Consider the following 21,966-nt stretch of genomic DNA (forward strand, 5'->3'; position numbering starts at 1 on the left):
CCCACTGTGCTATACCACGCTACCTTTTTAAGTATATGATTAGGTAATCGGAGCATGTTAAAGTGAACAAAAAATCCCTGACGAATTGCTGCTAAAGATTGAAGTGTCAGAGACCCATAAATTGGTTTGTCAATGCGTTGTCAAATAAAGTCACATGTGCACGTAAACATATTATCTTTCTTTAGCTCGGGGCCTCTTTCTTACCTTTAACCATGATCTCATGAGGCTATGGTTATGTATAACTAAAAATATCTTTGCGAAGTTTCGGAAATTGATTGTTTATTTTCGAGTCATCTTGTATGAAAAGATGGTGGTTACAATGAAGGCAATATTGGCAAAGCATTAGAAATTAATTTTAGTGCGGAAAGATTAACCCATAAAACGTTTTCATCAAAAATGTAAAATTAGAAAGAAAATTAGGAATTTTGATTTGGTATATCTTTTCTGTATTTGTTAAGTTTATTTTTATTTAGTTTACTATTTTCCAATATTGGAATATAATTTTTATATTTGCATCAACTTTGATTATTTAAATCACAGCATATTTGGCTAGAACCATTTCTCTTAGTGCCCTTTTTAAAATTATTTGCATTTGTACTTATAAAAACATAATTGCTGTGTGATTGGTTTTACATGTTTTAAGAATATTAATAACAGGGTAATTTAAAAAACCATTTCATGAAATAGTTTTGGAAGAGAAGATGATTTTGAGGTCTGTTTTCTTTCTGCATAAATATCACACCCTGTATTCTCTTCCAGAATTTATTTTTGAGTATTAACAAGAGGTAAGAGAACATAACAAATACATTGAAAACATGCTCCACTTGTTTTTTCCATGATTCTACTGTTGAGAAAAGAATAAATAGTTATTTTGGCCTTTTAACAGCTACTACTACAAAAATGATAGTTGCAGAAGCAAATTGAGTGCAAGAATAAGAAACTTGATTAACTGCAAAAAAAATTAATCTTAGTCTCTCATTTGATTTCTCATGATTTGAAAAAATGGAAAAATGATACATCTGAATAATCTCCATTCTCTGTCGTGTATTTTGCTGTGAAGGGGCAGCTTCCATTGTCCCCAAGATTTTTATAAAGGACCCTGTGAGAACTTGGAATGTCAGGGATCTTCCTTTTAATTTTTTTTTCAGTTTGCGCTGTAGATTTTCCGTATTTGATAAACAGGCATGCGGAGACCAAGCTATTTTTATATAATAGCAGAGGCAATACGTGTAACATTCTTCTCCGTAATGCTTTGAGTATCCCATGTTTTTGTTTTTAAGAGATAAAGGTTTATCCCTGTTACTTTTTCCTCAGAGTTTTGAAGGAGGAGGGTCAGATGATGAGTCGGAGCCTTGTGTGGAGACTGAGGACTGCATTCAAGATGTCATTGAAAACACTTCAGAGTTCGCATGCTCAGCCCAAATGACTGAAGTGTACATTCCTGTGCCAGACTGCTTATTGCCCAGGGACGATAAGTTGGTAAGTTATAATCTCACTCAAAGTGAAAACTAAGTCTAATCACCTTCAGTTTTACAAATTTCTCGGTTGTATGAGGAATGGGGGTGTGTCTGTTATAACTTTAAGTATTTTGTGGGAAGTCAGTGGCATAATGCAATCTTCAGATGTTCTTTCTAGTAGTGACACATGAGGCAGGAAGTGGAACCATGCAAATGTTTTTTCATGCAAGTCAATAGCAGTTGTACAGCATAGATAATCTGTTGACAGAAATGTCTCTTATCCCGTGGAGTGTAATTTTAGATACCCTTGTCAAATCTCTGTTCAAGCCATTAGTGATGGCTCTAACAAGGCTGTCTCTTGATTGCCCTCAATTTGTTCAAGCCATCATCCTTCATTATTTCAACTGAGGAACCATCATAAACTATTGTGGATCCTTTTTATAAACCTAGGTGAGGAATTGATGAAGACAATTCAATATACAGTGGAACCTCGATGTATCGTTCCCACTGCTGTGCCCTTACTGTAAGTGGCCAATACTCTCATTATAACCATGTGATGTTGGTGGCATAGCTCTCCCCTCCCTATTTGGACATAAATGTTCTAGAGTTTTTTCTGTGAGTCGCAAGAATCTCATGAGTATTTTGGCCAGCTGGAGTGGTCTCAATTAAAAGAGGAGTTTTCATTATCAAACGAGGTTATTATTGTTTGGCCTTTATTGAGTGATGCCCATTATTCTCTTCTAGTTTCATGTGAAAGATGAGAGTGAAGACCCTCTGAGTGAAGGGAACTCTCCTGTTCTCGACACGTCACATCCAGCTGGAATCTCAAGTGATGCCTCAGATGCATTGGCCACTGATGACCTGGTGAGTGTACTTTTGCCAAGTGTAATTTAACTTTTCTATGACACAGTGTCATTCCTTCATGCATCATTAATTTATGCCTCTCAGCAGAAACGTATTGCATGTTGCCTTGCCTGTTCAGTCATGAACAACTACAGAAATGCTTTCATGTTTGAATCATTTTAATTAAATGTAATGAACTCATTTGGTGTATTTTTCCAAACTGGCTGCTCAACTTTGCTCACTGAGCAAGTAAGCTCTCTGTCATCTCGGCACTAAGCAGTCATTTGTTATGTGATCATACAAACACAGTTTCACTTCAGTTTACCATGGAGCGTAAGGGGGGATAGTAGGAATTGAGAGTTAAACTGAGAACTATTGACTTAGGTACAGTGAAACAGATTGACCGTGACATCATGATATAGCTGCTAGCCAGATTCAACTACATAACTCGCATTCCTTATGAGAGATTGATGTTCAGGGGAATCAAATTGTTGCATATTTGGATTTTATGATGAATGTGAAGAGTAATTCACTGTGGGGACGAGGGACATGTTAGACCTTCTTTATCATTTTTGATTTGAGTGTTGGACATCGGCGATGGAGGTTGATAGCCAAAAGATATCAATTTTTAGTGATGTTTACACTTTCAATGCTGACCATGTAAAACTCAAAATCATCCCCCTGTGCAGCTTATGTTTTTCCCCCTCCTGTCAACTGCACAGCAGGATAGACATGTGATGCAGGTTGCACAAGGTCGGCTTTTTCCCCATGCCATGGTTTTCTTCATTTTTTCCGCACGATGTGTCCAAAAAGTACAAGGAAAATGTATTTGTAATGTTGTAATTGTATTTTCATTGGTATTTTGCCACTGCCATAGAAAATTTGTGGTTCAGATGGATGTACACCCATGCCTCCTATAGCACAATTTTGATGTAGTGCAAGTTCGTTCCTTGGGGAAACATCGAAATGCAGTGTAGCATAATCAAAAAACTTTATCACTCTCATGATAACACATGAACTTGCGCTCATTACACATAAAAGTGCTATCATTTTACGCATTTTAATGTTATTGCTTGCCTCAAATCTTCTTTGTTTAAATATTAATTGAAATCCATTGCTGTGCAATGGACAAAAGCATTACTTGTCATTGGGTCTAGATAGTCGGCCTACCGAAGTAATTTATCTCCTCTCCTTAACAGAATAACAATAGTTAATTTAGATCATTAATTATACGTGGAGCTAGTGTAAATGAGTTGTTTTTAAGCAATACGGTATGAGATGTAATTTTTGCCATCATAGATTATCAGGCGATTAACTTCCAGGTAGAGGATCTATGCTAAAGCCTTCGTGGTCATCGGTATTCACGCGGGAGAAATGGAGTAGTGGCCGAGTTGTGTATGAATAGTATCAGCACATAAAGGGTCTGCTTTAGTTTCAAACACATTGGCATCATTCCCTCCCAGCAGTGGTAGGCCCTTTGTGTCACAGGAATACAGTGCAGTAGTAGGTGGTTTTGATGGAGCCATACAGAGGGAAAACCAAGAGAACAATGGCCAAAAATAGGAATGGGTGTAGAAAAATCAATAAGTTATCAAGAAAAACCATTAACCTTGAAGAGAAAATGAAAGAGGTCCGTTGCTTTGAAAATAGAGATCATCAAAGCAATATTGCGTGGAAGTTTAAACTCACGATTATCTCTTTACTGTTGTGCAGCTCTAAATTTTGAAGCAACCATTTATAAATATGTTCCGTACTTAGCATCTGATGCATTGTTTCCTTACGTCTGTATTTGTATTCTCAGCTGTGAGTAGATCATTCTGTTTTGTAGAATGCTCCCTGTGCCTTTACTATTCCAAGGTCTATTTCTTTCTTGCTTCATCCATCACTGGTTGCTAGACTTTCTGTGGCTTTTCAATGAACTGGTTACTCTGCTTTGTGTAGCTTAGCATATAAGTCTGTTTGTAAGGTTATGAAACATGAAAATCGCATATTATTGAAGCCATGGTAAGTAGTTGATTCATACCTTAAAGTGGTGACGTTATCATTTGCTTTTTATATTTTATCATGAATATATTCCTTTTCCACCTGTAACAACTTCATACGTTTAAAAGCACTGTCTTATACCTTTTGAGCAAATAAGTTGTAAATGGTTCAGTTATATCCGGGAAAACTAATTATGTTCTACTTAAATTGTATTGCAAATTTTTATTTAGTTCAAGGATGTAAAAATACCTCAAGAAAACACCGCTTATGAGGAGGGATAGGAATTTTTTGTTGGTTTGAGTGGGAGAAAAGCACTACTTTGAAATTGGAAATTCGGTTCTTTCAAGTAGACATTTTGGTGTTTTCTCAAAAAATTACAAGTTCCAATGTATACTTATATAAGTTTTTATTTCAAACCTAGAAAAGGGTCAGTACCACAGTTTAACCAAATATATCTCGGTTATGAGACACTTCCCTTATAGCTGTGTTATGACTGCAGACAATCACCTCAGTGGCGGAACCGGGAAAGTCGATCTAAGTTGAAAAGTAAGCTATAATACCTGTCGGTAGTGAAATGGGGAATGTGACATATATAAAAATTGCATGCTGTTTAGTGTGGTTAGTAAGCATTAATTGTTTCCAGTATGTAAATTTCAATCTAAATTACTTCTTTTACAAATTCCACTGGATCTAGAACAACATAAGTAACATTGTAGAGTCAAATCAAGCCACCAGGATAACTGAGAGTCAATGCCACTCAACATTTGGCATACTTACACTACATGATCTACTAGAATTTGTTTGTTTCAACATTCAAAGTATACTTCAATAAAAAGTTCTAGTTTCTCTTGAGCTAAACGATGACGCCTATCACCCAACACTCTTGTGTATGTAGAAAAGAACCGTTCACAGTCGACATTTACTCAAGAAATCCAAATCGATTTCAACACAGCTTCACTAAATGTTGGAAATGTTAGTGACATCCCTAGAAATACTGCTGTAACATCTACCTTTAGCTTTCCAGTTACCGGATTCGTCACAAAAGATTTCAGTTCTTTGTAGCATCACATTACATCAATATCTTCCAGTTTGGAGCACAAACTTATTCTCTTAATTTTCTGCTCAAGTTCTTCAGTGATAATCATTTGTACTATATAAGCTGGGTCAAATACATTGATATACTTACAAAACTGTGAGGTGGGATCATTAGCCTGTAACTCCAGTAGCTTGGTTACAGCATGGCAAGCTGCACTGGACAGGACTGCACTCATTTTGCCCCTACTGACTCTCCTTCCACAATCCTCTTGCAGTTTAATAACATTGCTCCCATAACTCCCTCATGCAACGAGTTCAAGTGCGTGCTGAATTCCCCTAAGCTGCCCATCTAGAATATTTGCAGCTGGCTGTGAGTGTCCTTCTAGAAATGTGATCATTTCAACTATGTGTTTGCCATATACTGTGATGGACATAGCCTGTATTCGGATAGCTTACGAGTCTTCTTCTGGAATACTACTGAGAAAATCAACTCGAGCATTGTCACTTGTTGTGTCCTCACTGAACATAAACCCTACAATATCCTTTGCTTGTGTTGCAAGATATGCCACTGATTCATACATGGAGCTCCACCTGGTTAAAAGTGGCTGAGGAAATAGTGGCACTTGCTGGTTATGGGTAGGCTGTATTCAAATATGTTTTCTATAAAGGTGCTTCCTTTTTCGTGTGTTAAGGAATGCCATCTTCACTTTGGATACTGCTCGATGCAAAATATGCAGATGTTTCCTAAGAGTATGCAGTACTAAATTAAGTTTATGGGCCCAGCACTGAATTATCAGAACATTTGTCTGACAACAAATCCTCCATCGCATGAAAACATTTTGTCATGTAGCGAGCAGAGTCGGACACTAATGCTGTTACATTATCGAGTGGTATTTCATATTTCTTCAGTGTGTCTAAAATTGCTCTTGAACATGTTTTTGAATTAGCAGTTTCCAAGTACACACATTACCAACTACAATGGCCAATGCACTATCAAGAAGTTCAACAATTTTTTGCAAGATCACAAAAACATTTTCTTCTCTCTTTTCCAATGTTTTATCACAAAAAACTATCACCTACTTGTCCTTCAGTTGAGTCTTCGTGTTGTATTTTAGATCAGGAATATATTTGTCCCTAAGTTGGCAAATGTAGGTAATTTCTCCAGCACCAGTAGCGAGGTTAAATTATTCACAGCGGTAAATAAAATGTTAGTTTTCCTATGACTATGGAAAAGATTAGAATGCTTTGACTTAACCCGTTACCGGCCGAGTAAAGAAATACTTGAAAATATATAATTTTTTCTTATCATTTTACCTAATAACATGCTAAATAAGGTAAATTGAAAATATGGGCCTTCAAAAAAATTTGCTTATGGTAAAAAAAATGTTGGGTTTTCGCAACGTTGGCGGAATCCGGTACATGAATGCAGTTATGCAACCCGCATTACAATACATTGCCGTCTCACAGGTATGTGCTGTTTTTACTGTCGGATATAATCCAATACCTTTTTATGACACGTGTATGACAAATATCGTCATATTGGATAAATAAAATCGTTAGATATTATGTTTCCAATGAGATGTTATAGTTATTTGGCCTAAATCCACTATAAAATAGAATTGCTCTACGTTTTGAAAGAAATAAGTCACAGCGAAAAAATTTTCTCAGAAGAGCATGTATTTCAAATTTTTTCATTGACTTTAATTTTATCATTGCAGATTGAATCACAACTATTAATGGCTTGTTATGAAATACTCAAGCATTTTGGGTTCAATGGAACATAAAATTTCCTACATTCATACATGGTTTGGCTTTTACACTGTTTCGGCAACTACTGATTTTTTTAACTCTTTGGCCAAATTCGTCCTTTCATGCTTCACGAATCCGCGATGAATTACATGGCCTAACTTTTTCTATGTTTAAGGACGCGAATTGTATAGGGGTACGTCATCTACTGACTGATTCACTTCACTTTTTAGATGCGTCCCTGCTAGATACGATTTGAAGTCTACCAGTGAAATTTATTTCCGTTGCAGAACCTGTACAATCTCCTGGCGTTAGTGCAAACGCTGTCCAGTAAATTGATAAGCTAGGATCTTTTTTCCCCTAAATTCTAGTTCGGTAATTTGCATTATCAAGTCGGTCCACACCTCCCATGTATTTACTATACTCCCCAATAACACGAATAGTTTTCTTTTATTCACATATAATTGCATGTGAAATAGTATTTTCTTTTTTCTGCTGAAACTTTTCCCTGTGCCCAATGGAAGCGAAAAACTTGTATTGCTGTCTACAGGGACAATCTAGTTATCATTCCATCCAACAATACTAAGATCTTCGGCTTTATCAAATGCTGTTTTCATGTTCCTCTCGGTTTCACGTCGATGGTTTTATTATATTCTATCAGGCATTCCTACGTTGTATTTTCATTGATGGCTCCAGTGACAAATAATCGTTTTTCTTTCAAAACTATAAATAGTCTTCAAGATGAAAAGAAGTTATCGAAAAACATACGATGATTCGAGGGATTAGGGATAACCTTGAGAAATTCCAGAATAACACTTGCTTCCAAGCCTAAATTTCGATGGAAGTAATTTTCTATCGCCTGGTTGAACCCTAAAACCGTCTTAATAACGTAAGCCCCAAAGTTAAAAGCAAAATCTAAAAGGCTTGTTTTAAAAGAACATTTATGCACAGTAGTGACCAAATTAAGGTACCATTTGCTCAATATTTCAAAATTTATGTGCAAATATTCCGAATTGTAATAATTTTTAATTCAAGTAGTCAAATTGAGGTCATAATTTACAAAACTGTCATTTTTGTCCAAACAGGAATTGTCTGTAAAGTGTAGATTACTTTTTATTAATCTAAATGTTTTGTTTCAGTCATTTCCGAACCAAATCTACGCCTTATCGTCTTCTTTCACCCAAAATCTTGTTGTGGAATTCGGTGATATCGCTGAATCGTGAAGTAAGGAAGGACTAATTCGGCTTGAATGTACAAAGTTTTGTGTTCCATTGCACCCGAAATGCTTTCATGTAATTCATAAATAGTCGTTATTTGTTGTTATTTAATCTTTTGTGATAAAAATGTCAATTAAAAACTGGAAAACACGTTATCTGCAGTAAAAGTATTCACTTTGACTCGTTTCTTTCAAGCCCATCTGGATTTAGGTAAAATAATGCAGCATCTAAATGGAAATATAATATCTAAGAATTTTAAGTATCAAATATGACGATATCTGTCAAATACGAGGCATAAAAAGTCGTAGGATTATATCTGACAGTAAAACCGGCAATATCCTATGAGACGGAAATATGTGGTAATGCGGGTTGCATAGCTTCATAGAGATACCGGATTCCGCCAACGTTGCGAAGACACAACATTATTTTCCGGATCTGATTTTTGCTTAATGTTGACTCCCTGACGAAATATATGATTTAATATCTATTAATTGAAATTTCTACGTCCACATAGACGAATAAAAACTTAATAAAGGGAGTAGTTACTGTTAAGAAAAATTATTTATCTTGGTTAACAGGAGACTCGAAAATTGACACATTTTGAGTATTTTTATAAATATCGAAATACTTATTAAATGTCATTATAATCTCATTAAAAATCAGTTTAAACTTATTTTTATCGAAAAAAGCGAATTATACATGGATAAAATTCAATTGAAAATTTTGTTTTTGCATATCTCAATAATGTTGCGTTTTCGCAACGTTGGCCGTAAATGGGTTAATTTACAAAAAGCTGCTGTTCTCGTATACTTGCCCTCAACGAATTCATTCAAAAATAATTAACAGTAGCGGGTGTAACTTTCTGGAAATCCATAATCGCAGGAATAGAAGGATCAAGAATTTTGCTATTTTCACATGGTAATTCTTTGAGACCAACCATGGTTTCGTTTCAGCAACCTTGATAATTTTACGCTGCAACAAAACCATGGTCGGTCTCAATAAATAACCATGTGGAAATAGGAAAGTTGTTGATCCTTCTATTCCTGTCATTAAAAAATGACTTCATGTGCTCATTTTCCAATCTGTAGATAAGAATGTCAGCTTTGAGAAAGTTTCATACTACCCACTTGCCAAAATGATGATCAGTTTGGTTTTTCATGGCAGCAGTTGATGCAGATAGAGATTGATGTTTTTAACTTTAAAGAATATCCATACTTACCAAATTTTGCAGCAGTTAGATGCTTCGAAGATTTCCAATGTTTTTCAATCAAGTCTTTCCATTCCCAAGCTACCTGACAATTGCAGAATTGGAACATTACCATACTTTTATCGATACAGTATAATCCATCCTTTTGATGCTGAAAAGCCCTGTCCCTTTTGCTTAATTTTTCATTCTGCATTACAATAACTCGTCAAAATAACTAGAATGTCTGAGACACCAGCAGCAATATTTAACAATTGCCGCTGAAAAATCAGTTATTTGACAGGTATAGCTAAAAGGTAGAGATCCAAACAGCAGATATTCAGGCACGTGCAGTCCATGGTTACATTCATCAGGCTAGCGCCGGTCTAGCGGATGGTTCTACTCTGGATTTACCACTGAAATCTGATTTTAATGCTCACGGAGTGACAACAGTTCTAGGGGCATGCTTCAGATTCCTCTACCAATATAATATTCCATTGGTGATGTTGATAAGAAAAAATTGCATAAATTGCTCTTCTATTGTTCAACTCAGAGAGCAAATATACGGTTTTTCCCTCTAGAGTAGGGATGGGAGATAGCCATATATTTTGCCACTGCCTCGTATTGCAGCAAATCGAAAACACGCGATGCCATCCTCCCGGGATTGTATCGTAACGTTAGTTATGCTCTTAGGAACTGCACTCGTCCACATACCTAAGGAATACTCGCACTTGTGTTAATTTTAATCGAATTGAAATCATTCTGTGTAATGTAATGCTTGTTCCTATGTTTGAAATTATAGTTTCAAAATTTTCTCCAAAAAAATAAAAATTCGTATTTTGGGACACAATTTGTGACATTTCCTGAGTTCAAAAGTCTTATCCTCAGTTACTTAGAGGTAATTTGTAATGTCTTACCTCTACCAGGACACTTTGTGTCTAAATCCACAAAATTCATGATGGCGAAATTTTCCCATCCCCACTTATCAGTTGTCCATGAAGAGTAAATGAACCTTCATATTTTCACATTGAACCTATGCAAGCTTTGTTCTATAAGGAGTTTATCTACAGATTTCTCTTTTTTGTTAACTCAGAATGGCCTTCTGTTAAATCTTGTCTGAGTGAGTTTAATTTATCTTTCAAAATGTTTGATGTCTCTAAACTGAATTATAAACCAAAATATACACTAAATTTATCCTCCATTTTTGACCCTATTTCCATGGATGTATGTTATTACCTATGAGCTCTGGATTCTCATGCAAAGTTCTTTCGTAAAATAAGTTACAGTCACGAATAAGATTTTATCTGGAGTTCTGCATCTCCAGAAATGATTGCCCTGAGGATCATCAAGTGCCTTTTGGAGGGATTTTGCGATGAAAATAGGAAGTAATAGGAATAAAGTAAAGTGATAATTTTAACAAAATAAGTATACATGTTAGAAATTCCTAACATTAATTACCTTGAGGTGGCTTGCAGGGAAGGATGAAGAATGTATATATTTAAAACTAACTTTTATTTTATTCGTGTGAGGAATTCTCATAAGTTTTTCCATTTTTCTATATCTCAATGATGATGATTGGGGTTTATGTTGCAGCCCAATACCTTAACTGCTTCCCAAGGCGAAAAGGGGGAAGCTCAGGGCACAGGAGCCATGGTGGCAGACCGGGACTGGACGCTTGTCAGGGCAAAGGAGGAACCATCTCCTGAGGAGAGTGCCCAGGTATGTGTGGAGTTATTGCTATGGAATTTGATGAATTGTTGGATGAGATTTTGGGCAGAAATGTTAATCAAGGAAAACGCTAGGACATTTAGATTTTTACACAGCTTTAAAGGTAACCCCTTTTGATTGAAAGTTGCTAATTACTGGAATAAGTTTTCTCATCTTAAAAAAGTTTTTTTTTCTTTTCATGTTGTACATTTGTATTGTAGTTTTCTTGCCTTATAAAATCCTGGGACGGATAAACTAAACCTTATTAGCCCTCCAGTGGGGACGTGGGGCTCCTTGGTGGCCCATAGTGTTTCATGTGTTTGCTCTTTTTCACATGATGACATAAATTACCTGTGATTGTCAGAAGCTACCCATTATTTTGGTGTCAAATGCCTCACATAGATGATTGTTATTAACCTGCACATGGTTGGCGTTTAATAGCACACAAAAGGAAGTTGGCATGTATTGGCCACGAGCTAACAGTGTTTGGCATGTTTATGCTACTTTTATTGGTACCTCAACAAGTGGCCTACTTGCTTTCCTTCATTGCAAGGGGGTGAGGTGCAAACGATCTAAAGCTCTAGCTTTACAAGTGACCAAGCTCAACTTTTTTCCCTGTGGTGAGTAACAAAGAGCCGTACTCCTGCAATGCAAGAGTGTGGATTTCCAGTGGTACTGTTTATTGGAAGTATAGTGACCCTTCTTCAAATTCCTTTCATCTTATTTAGGCTGAGGCACAAGTATTTACAGGCAGTGTAACCTATTTGATTCAAAGTTACTTATAACTGGAACAAGTGCATATTCTTATCTGAAAGTAAGTCATATTTTCCTCTTTATTTTGTATTTAATTGTTGTAGTTTTCTTGCCTCATATTTTTCTATGTTAAATCTTGGTACCGATGAAGCAAATATCAATATGATATTTATTTTACTATGAAGTATCCTGCGACCAATAAATCATGCCTCGTGAAGATGTTTATTTTACAACATGAAATCCTAGGACTGATAATTCATTGCTCATTTAGAAAATCAGGTCTCACATTTCAATCAAACTCTGTAGTGTTGTAGTTCATTGGGAGCTGTCCACAAATCTCCTCCCATATTAGGTTATACAACCAATGGTTTTAAAAGTGGAATGCAGTTCAACATTTATATACCTAATATATTCCTATAGAAATGGTCTCCCTTTAAGTAGGAGCGGTAGCCCGGTGTTTATATCCTAGGTATGATGTTTACATGTAGCACTTTTCAAAATTTGTTTCTACTTTATATTTTACAAATGTCAGCTGTTCATCATTGTCTCCATGATTTTCACTGAAAATTTATCGAGGGGTGTTTTTAAAGTAAGTACAGTTTTGTCATAAAAAACAACAAGTAAATTTTTTTTTCAAAATTAATTTATTCACTTTTAAGGCCATACTTTACTCCAAATTTCTACATAATTCCCACTATTATTGAGGCATTAATCGTATCTTGGGACCAGCTTTTGTACGCCATCGTCAAAGAAGCTTTCCGCCTGATTAGACAACCACTGCTTCACGGTCGTTTTCACTTCGTCATCATCGGAATGGCACTGTCCTGCCATAAAGGCTGTGTTGCTAGTGGATTTTTTTACTTGCAGCGATGCAATCAATGCAGCAGCGGACTGTGCGACTGTACAAAAAATGTGCTGCACTGTTCAAAACAAAAGGCGTGGCATGCTGAGTGCATGTGTCGTTTTGCTCCATGATAATGCCCGTCCACACACAGCAAATCACACTCAAGACCTTATCACTTCTTTTGGCTGGGAACAATTAAACCACCCTTCATACAGTCCCGTTCTAGTGCCGAGCAAACATTTGTTTATGTACTTGAAGAAGCATCTGGCGGATCAGCACCATTCCTATGATGATGAAATGAAAACGACTGTGAAGCAGTGATTGTCTTATCAGGCGGCAAGCGTGTTCAACGAAGACATACAAAAGCTGGTCCCAAGATACGATAAATGCCTCAATAGCATTGGGAATTATGTAGAAAAGTAAAGTATGGCCTTTCAAGTGAATAAATTATTTTTGAAAAAAAATTTATTTCTTATTTTTTTTATGTCAAAATGGTAGTTACTTTAAAAACGCCCCTCGTAGTTTTCTAAGTGGAAATATTTTTCTACAGTGCAGTGTCAGATTTTATCCCATTTTTTCATTCAGATGCCCAGTTTCCATTACGTTATTTCAGTTCATTCATTGCCAAAGAAACCTTAATTATTACATGGTATCACGTGAACTAAATTGCATCCATTGCAGAGCTATCTAATGAAGATAATATTACAATGCAGGCGGAACATAAATCAAAGACCGTTTACATGTTGAAGAAAATGGAATATTATTTAATTTCCTGTAGTTTTGAAAATATTTTTATTTTGAAAGGAAAAAATTTATGTGGAATTCCAAATTTTGATATAATGTGGTGCATAAAAAATTTAAATCATCCTTTCAAAAAAAGTCCTGAATCTCTTTTCGTGCATGATTATATCTTGATGGTTACTTCCAGCATACTTTAAGTGAGGATGGGGACCCATTTGAGAGTTCAGCTACTGCCCATGAGTCTGCATTTGGTGAGTACTGTTACGGGTTGCAAATAACTCTATACTTGGAGGGATTGATGTTAATGTGGAGGATATACAAGTAAATGCTTTTATTTAGCCAACTTTTACTGTGACTAGAGCAATTATTGAAAATTTGACAGTGTCCCATAAGTCCACAATGGAAGCCATTGATGAGTGCTTTTAAGGGCCTCAAATAGTTGCATAAAAGTAAGGCTTAGGTCACTTTCAGATGGCACGGTGCTGTGCTTTAATATAATCTTAATGTCCCTACCGATGCCTTCATACCAGTCAAATCATGGGGTGTTCTCCACTGCGCCCATTTCTAACCGGCCAGGCACTGCAGCATCAACAGTGTCAACTGGTCGTGAAACTCAGACTGCTTTCAGATGAGAAAACTCTGGATTTCCTTTTGCCATGCGGAGAATGTAGGAATGTGGAAAGTGGTCTCTTCTGAAATCGGCCTTATTGTGACTGATTCTGAAGGATGAAGAACCTGAATTAGTCATCCATCCATATTTCCTGTTGTCTTTATTTTAAGTGGTAATTGGATAGGGGAGAAGTTTTATATTTACTTACTTTTTTGCAGTCATTTGAATCGTTTTTAATGGTCTTCCCTAACAAAATATTTTTGTTTCACTGAAATTTTTGGGTGTGTAAATGAGCAATGGCTAAGAATTTTTTCTTTATTTTCTCTATTTGGCATTTTTGACAGTTAAAGAGTCATATTAAATGAATAAAAAGAATGCTGCCTTGCTTCAACCAAGCTTGGAGACTAGTTTATTGAAAGAAAAAAATTTACTCGTAGTAGCCACACACCTTTTTTCCAAAAATGCCGGTGAAAAGCGGTGCGAATCCTCAAAATTATATACCCAAAAAGCCAGAATGGAGCATTTTGTTTGAGAATTGAGTGTAGAAAAGTAAATTTCAGGGTTGATTGAAAATGTGAACATGGAACTTGGTCAAATGAGGGCAAAAATTAACTTTGCTTTTGGACCATTTTAAATTTGTGGGAAAATTAGCAAAAATCTTTTAACCCTCATATGGATTTACAAATTTAGTTACGTCGTTGGATTTTCGGCGCCGCAGCGGCGCCGCGTCATTTTTTGTTATTATCTTTCAAAGTCAGCGTGAATTTACAAGTTTTCTGATTGATAATGGTAAATACATCTATTAGCTTTATTTCTCACCGTGTTCTGCTAGATTTGACCCATTATTGTGGAAGTTATAACAAAAAATCTTGAACGCTGCATTCTTTTCCATTTGTTGCCGTATTGCTCTCTATTTCTGTTCCCTTTTTCTGTTATTTTCGAATGAAAGTTTTAATTTCGTGTGTAATGGTTGTTTGAAATATTTTTTCTGATATGCTGTGCTGAACAAACTCCGCTTTTTAATGTTTATATTGTTTATATTCTTATGTATCTAAATACTAAAAATGAGGACCGAATAAAATTCGTTTATGCCCATATGACATAATTTTCCTTCCCTGTGTCCACCCATATGTTTTGTCTTTGCAGTGTATGCAGAAGGATAAGTTATTAAACGTTAATAATGAAACAGCTGTAGGTGAAGTGAGAAAAAACGAGTGTTACTTTCGTGATTTTTACAGGATTCTGGCGATAAAGGCAAATCTCGCGAATACTCTGGGAGCTTATAACCTGCAGTTAAAAAAATAAAGTCCTATGTGTTTTGAAATATAACGAATAGGGGATAATTAGCGATGTGTCCAACAACCCAACGCCGCTTCGGAGGTGGAGCTAGAAGAACCGTTATTTTTTTCCGACCTCGGAGTCCCATTCCCTCACTAAGGACGTTTCCTTAGACATGAACGAGTAAATGTGATACGTGGGAGTGCACCAGCTGAGGTTTTACTCCTGAATAGGTGGGAAATCCACACTTCTTAGAAGTATGGGTTATAGGTGGTAGGGAAGAAGGAACAGGCGCCTATTTTCTTTCGTCCAGCTCTGCGTGAGGGACGGATGGAAGAATGTTCCGAGGTGACAAAAATACCCTCAAGTTGGGAGGACTTCCCTCATCTTTTCTTTCCGTAGAGTTTCACTGACCCAAACATTGAGACTATCCCTACCTTCCCACTTAGCTTCCTTATTCGTCATTCACCGCCTTCTTCCCCCATTCCACAAAACTTGATTGAACTTCTCTCCACCCTAATGACCCACCCGAGCTGGACCTTCTTGGAATGAAGGGAGGGCCACTGCGAGGCGTTTTGACAAGGCTTTTGTCCCCTGTCCCTCATGCAGCGATGGAAGGATAAAGAAAAAGAAGGCTATTGTATCTAATTGTCTCCTTGCACTCCCAACCTTTTTCGCGATAAGGGTTTTCTACTCTTACCTGGCCTAACGATCTGGGTATTCCCCGATCCTTGGCAGTCGACACACTACCACCCCTTCTCCTCTAAACAACTTACCTGGCATTCCTTCTTCTTACTCCTCCTCACTCACCCCTTCACTTTAGTAAAACCCACTATGAATAAAATATCTGTGCATTTGAGTACAAAAAGAAACGAGAATTATATTCAAATTTTCACTTCACGGAAATTGTCTATTCTCCTATTCATCATGAAACGATTTTTACCATGTAAATACTGAACTAATGGTCAGGAAAAATAAATTATTTTCTATCACACAATTAGTTGAGTAGTTATCTTGATTTCACCCCAATGGTAAACTGTCACATCATCGATAATTATATAAACGCCAGCAATTTTGTACAGACCACCGTAGCCGCAAAGGAATATTTTCGAATGAGAGGTACAAGACATATAACAGTAGCCGTGCGATGTGTTCTTCACGGTAGTCGGTGAAACCTCTGAATATCCTGGCAAGTACCTACAGTTGCTCATTCAACGAGAAATATTCACACAACGGTGAGAAAGCATTATTCTACGATTTCGCATAATGCATTGTGTTAAAAAAATTTTAGAATTGCTGATTGGTGTAATTCTAAACAGAGTAACACTGGGATTTACTCAAAGGTGACTAACACCACTGCAGGTATGTGGACACGGAGCGGAGAAGGTGCCCAAGCAAAACTAAGACGGAAGCCATGGAAAAAACAACCTAACTTAGCCATGGGTTTCTATGAATAATTCTTGCAAAACGATGAATTTTTATCAATGAATATTATGACGAGGCAAGCATAACGATTCTTAGCTAAAAGAAAAAGTACAATTGGTATTGTAATATTTTCCTTTTGTTAAACAATTTCACTTGTTTGATAAGTTATAAATAATTAATGATAGGATTATAAATAGATTATAGCATTTCATACGAAACATAATTGCTTTGACATTAGCGTTCAGAGTGCAGTCCCTGACGTAGTGACGAGGAAATAATCGGCCCTAGGAAAACTAAGTCGGAGGCCCAGGAAAAAACAACTTTAGCCATGAGTTTGTACGAATAATTCTTGTAAAAATATGAAGTTTTGTGAATGAACATTATACCGAGGCAAACATTATAATTCTTAGCGAAAATAGAAAGCAAAATTAGTATAGTTATATTTTCCTTTTGTTTAACAATTAAATTTTGTTTATAAAGTTGAGAAAATTAAATAATATAATTATAAATAGATTATAGCATTTCATACGAAACATAATTACTCTTACATTAACATTGAGAGTGCTGTCCCCGACGTAGCGACGAGGAAATACTGAGCGCCGCAGCGGCGCCAAAAATCCAACGACGTAAGTTTTTTCATTAGAGGCCAATAAAATGTAAACTATCAACACTATGCAAACAAAATTTTGTACGTAGACGAAGAAAGCAGAAAAAATAGACTACTGAAAATTTCAAAATGATCCATGGGAATGGAAAATTTTTACACCACTTTTAAAACCACGAGCGCCGCTAAGGCGCAGCAAATCCATATGAGGGTTAAATGAGTGCATTCCTACTCACCCTTTTGTCCTAGGGATTAGCAATGGTGCTTTGTTAGGTTTTACTGACAACTAGGCATGAAGCTTCCTTGGAGGAGAAAATATGGTTGACACAACATTAAATTTAGAGGTATGCTCTAGAAATGAAATCAGTATGGCTAAGAAACAGGCGAATTCTTGATATCAATCAAATAATTCTACATTCAATCTGCATGATAACCTGAAAGGCGTGTGGTAGGGGGTGTTAGGACATCCGTTGTTCTTACATAAAAAGGATATGCTCTATGGGAATTAGGACTAGCGTTTATTAAAATCCCTTACGGCTCGGGGGAAAAACGAATTCCCGTATCTACCCGTTCCGCAAAACAACTCTTTTAATTTATCGCTTCTATCAGACCTGGAAATACAGTGGGGCTCTAATAGTTTGTCCTCTGTGTCGCTTTTAAAGAAATCCAAATTCAACTGTTCAAGAAATTTAAGCCTAGCACGCAGCCTTCGAGTCTCCAGCGGCTCAGTCCAATTCACATAACATCTGGGTAATGCTTTCTGTACAAAGATAGCAGTTTTTGACGAACCACACAGCCTTCCTTGGTATTTTTTTTTCAGTTTGCTGATTAAGTCTTTCTTCGCCGGATCCCATACGCTCGTTGAATTATCAAGTTGCGGTCGGATGAATGCAAAATAGCACCTTTCTTTTACTTTCTCATCTGAAAATCTTCCCACAATACGCTTGACAAATCATAATTTCTTCAGGGCTATGCCACAAATATTTCTTATGGGTGTTCCCCACAATAGGTTCAAGGTTATTGTTTCTCCCACGTACTTCACTTTGTATGTTGCCTTTATGCTTATACAATCCACTGCATAAACATGGTTATAGATGTACGAGTTCAGCAAGAAATGTACCGTCATGTATTTTCTCAGATTAAGTTCAAGTCCCCTCTCTTGGCTCGACAAATGAACGTTGTTTCAGTCCAATGATAGAATTTCATAGAGTGATCACTAATTTCGCGATAGATGACAGGGTCGTCAGCAAGTAAACGTGTTATACTGCTAATGCGGGAGCAGAGTTCATCAATGAATATAATGAACAGCAGGGAGGAAAAATCTATTTTTCCCATAGCCAAAATAATTGCTGAAAGAGAAGGGTCTTTATATGCTGGTGCAAAAAAAAAGAAATAAGAGGTGAATTCTGAGAGAAAATTTCCCTTGCAAAAGCAGAGCAGGGAATTCATCTCTCTTTAGTTCCCAGAAGAATTGACGATAGTGTCATACTGACCCAAAATAATAAATTAGTCCTTATTCTTTATAAAATGGTTTATGATTATGCCATTGATGCTGAAAGGGAAAGCCAAAATAAATCTGATACGCTTACATCCTACAACAACTAAAATTCACGTTGATGTAGTGGACGTCCAATTCTGTGCAAAAACTATACTGCAGGACGTAATACAAAATGGCAGCCTTTGGTCATTTTATTTACTAATTATTGATTTTTTCTGCTTTCATTGCCCTTGGCATTTTAAAGGTTCATTAAATATCTTCTCTAGTTATTAGGAGTGGTTTTCTGCAGAAGATAGCTTGGGAAATGATTAAACTACGTATAATGAAAAAGAGTGGAAATGCTATTGTCCCAACACAAATAAGAGCTCAGGCTTGCGTGCCATACTTGGAATATCTGCCCCTGGTGCCCCTCCGAACCATTGCTTATCTCATGACAGTTGGGTATATTTCACTCAAGGGAGTTTCTTTTGGCTGTTTGTTCATTGTTTTTATCTTTAAATGTTTAATTACCTCTATAAGAACTAATCCAGGAAAATTTCAAAATAATTTTTCTAGATACTCATCTGTAGTACCTCAAAATTTATTGTGATTGCCATTGTTAGGAACCTTTTTAATTTAGAAAATATTCACCGATCATTAAATATTCGATTTAAGAGAAAAATATTTTTCCCTTTTTATAGGACCAATTCTGTAAGGGGTCTATTTTTATTCTTTTTCTGCAATTGGAAGCCATGTGTGATACGTATGTGTGCTTAATTATTTGTATACGTATCATTTTAACCCATGATTTCGTCTTTTTGGTTCTAATACACCCTTGTTGCCCTCGTCATTTTTATGATATGTGTTCTTTTCCCCTCCATTCATTTATATCGAGTCCCTAGGTTCAAGTCTAAGTTGGGCAGCAATTGTTCCACCTGACTTAAGTGCATTTTTCCATCCTTAAAATGAATTTTAAGTAGAAAATGTTGTAGTCTTAAATTTCATGTTTGACGGTGTTAGTTGCTATTTGAAAATTTCTTCAAGGGGTCCCGGCTGCCGAAGAAATGCCCGAGCAAACAACATCAACTTCATATCTGCTTGCAGAAGGAAATCTTAGGACTCATTCTATTGATGAATGCATTGGTACCACACCTTTGGCGACACAAGTTATTTCCAAGGCTGGAAAATCCCATGAAGAGATAGATAAAAATCTGATAGATAGAGACTGGGAAAAATGTGGTGCTTCTGAAACTTATGAGGTATCAAGTTGCTCAATTCTTGATGACAGACAATGCAATAACGAAGACATTGAATCACTTAAAAGCAGCAGAGGTGGAGCCGCAATGGCTGTTGTAGGGGAGAAAAGTGGTTTTGATGCACCAAATACCTCGCAGAGCCTTAGGTTTATCAAAATAAGTGGAAACGACAGAAGTGGTTGTGAGACTATCATGGGAGGCAACAACGAGGTACTTAATTACTTGATCGAAAATCCAGGGAACAGTTATAGTTCGAACGAAGATTCGTATAATTGCTTCAACTGCAGAGATGTGTTCAACAACAAAAAGGAGCTAATGAAACACATGAAAATTCATTTTGTTGTTTGTAATTTTGATGCTGCAGCGGAATCAATCGCAGATGTGTCTCCGGAAGCACTTCCATCAAGCGGACACAGCAGTTCTTGCGAGCCTACCATCTCAAAGGCTTTAAGTTGGCTGGATAGGAAAAGACTAGAGCCTATGCCAAAAGAAAATGTGCTCATCAAGGAAACCAGTGGAGGACAAGGGGACGAGACAAATACAAGACTAATGACGAGAAGTTTCACTCTAGTAGAGAAATCAACTTCACAGAGTTTATTTTCAAAGTCATCTTGCATTAGAAATCTACGCAATCACGTGGTTCCGAGAAAGGAAGAGAGACTATATTCTTGCAGCGAGTGCACTGAGTCCTTCACTCAGAAAAGGGATCTCACCGTACACAAACTTACACACACAGGAGGGAAAAGGTATTCTTGTGGTACTTGCAGCAAGTCTTTCACTCATAGAGGTCATCTCAACATTCACTAGCGAACACACGCAGTAGAGAAGCCTTTTACATGTAAGGTCTGCAGCGAGTCCTTCCCTAGGAAAGACGTTCTCTACGCACACGTACGTAGACACACAGGAGAGAGGCCTTATTCATGCAAAGTGTGTGAAAAGTCTTTCTCGAGTAATATCCACTTAGTTAGACATGTACGTACGCATACGGGAGAGAAAACTTTTTCGTGCAGAATCTGCGAGAAATCTTTCACTCAGAAATGTCATCTCAAATGTCACATTCGAACACATACGGGAGAGAAGCCTTTTTCATGCAATTTGTGTGAAAAGTCTTTCTCGGATAAGAGTAACTTAGTTAGACATATTCGTACGCACACGGGAGAGAAACCGTATTCTTGTAGCATTTGCCGCAAGTGTTTCACTCAGAAGAGTACTCTCGACAGTCACTGGCGAACACATACTGGAGAGAAAGCTTTTATATGCCACCTGTGCAGCAAATCCTTCCTTAGGAAAAGTCAGCTCACCTCACACATTCGAACACACGCGGGAGAGAAACCTTATTCTTGTAGCATTTGCTGCAAGCATTTCACAAAGAGGCGTTATCTCGACACTCACATGCGTTTGCATACGACAGAGAGAGGCCTTAAATCATGACACGAGTGTGAAAAGTCTTCTCGAAAAAGAACCACTTTGTGACACATTTTCGTATACACTCGAGAGAGAAGCCTTAGTCGTGCAGAATGCGCGATAATTCCTTTTACAGAAGAAGTTATGTGGTGGGACACATGCAAACGCACGCAGAAGAGGGACCTTTTTCACGCAGAATCCGCAAAAATAATCTTTTACTCAGAGTCGTTCACTTAACCCATTAATGCCCAATGGGTCGTTAGCGACCCACTTCGAAAAAAAAATTATAACTCATAAAATATTATTGGATTTAGTGTTAAAATATTTTTATTAGTTTGTTAAAACATTAAGCTTATATAATTCAACGAATATACAATTGTATGCGCATACCATCATTTACACT

General features: G+C 36.8%; 1 protein-coding gene across 1 annotated transcript; it reads left to right on the top strand.

The window, feature by feature from the left end:
• The first annotated feature begins 1,445 nt into the window (after positions 1 to 1,445).
• On the top strand, positions 1,446 to 21,034 carry LOC124173141 (gastrula zinc finger protein XlCGF53.1-like). Its single transcript, XM_046552656.1, has 5 exons — positions 1,446 to 1,479; positions 2,202 to 2,321; positions 11,058 to 11,183; positions 13,697 to 13,760; positions 19,948 to 21,034. Exons 3-5 carry the CDS (start codon positions 11,115 to 11,117, stop codon positions 20,964 to 20,966), a joined length of 1,152 nt encoding a protein of 383 aa, XP_046408612.1. The 5' UTR covers positions 1,446 to 1,479; positions 2,202 to 2,321; positions 11,058 to 11,114; the 3' UTR covers positions 20,967 to 21,034.
• Positions 21,035 to 21,966: the final 932 nt, after the last annotated feature.

This window comes from Ischnura elegans (genome assembly GCF_921293095.1).
Source record: "Ischnura elegans chromosome 13 unlocalized genomic scaffold, ioIscEleg1.1 SUPER_13_unloc_4, whole genome shotgun sequence".
Taxonomy (NCBI): Eukaryota; Metazoa; Arthropoda; class Insecta; order Odonata; family Coenagrionidae; genus Ischnura; species Ischnura elegans.

Coding starts and splice junctions, on each gene's coding strand:
- LOC124173141 (XM_046552656.1), top strand. CDS start 11,115: ATGGTGGCAGACCGGGACTGGACGCTTGTCAGGGCAAAGGAGGAACCA. Junction 11,184..13,696: donor CTCCTGAGGAGAGTGCCCAG/GTATGTGTGGAG, acceptor GGTTACTTCCAG/CATACTTTAAGTGAGGATGG. Junction 13,761..19,947: donor TGCCCATGAGTCTGCATTTG/GTGAGTACTGTT, acceptor AATTTCTTCAAG/GGGTCCCGGCTGCCGAAGAA.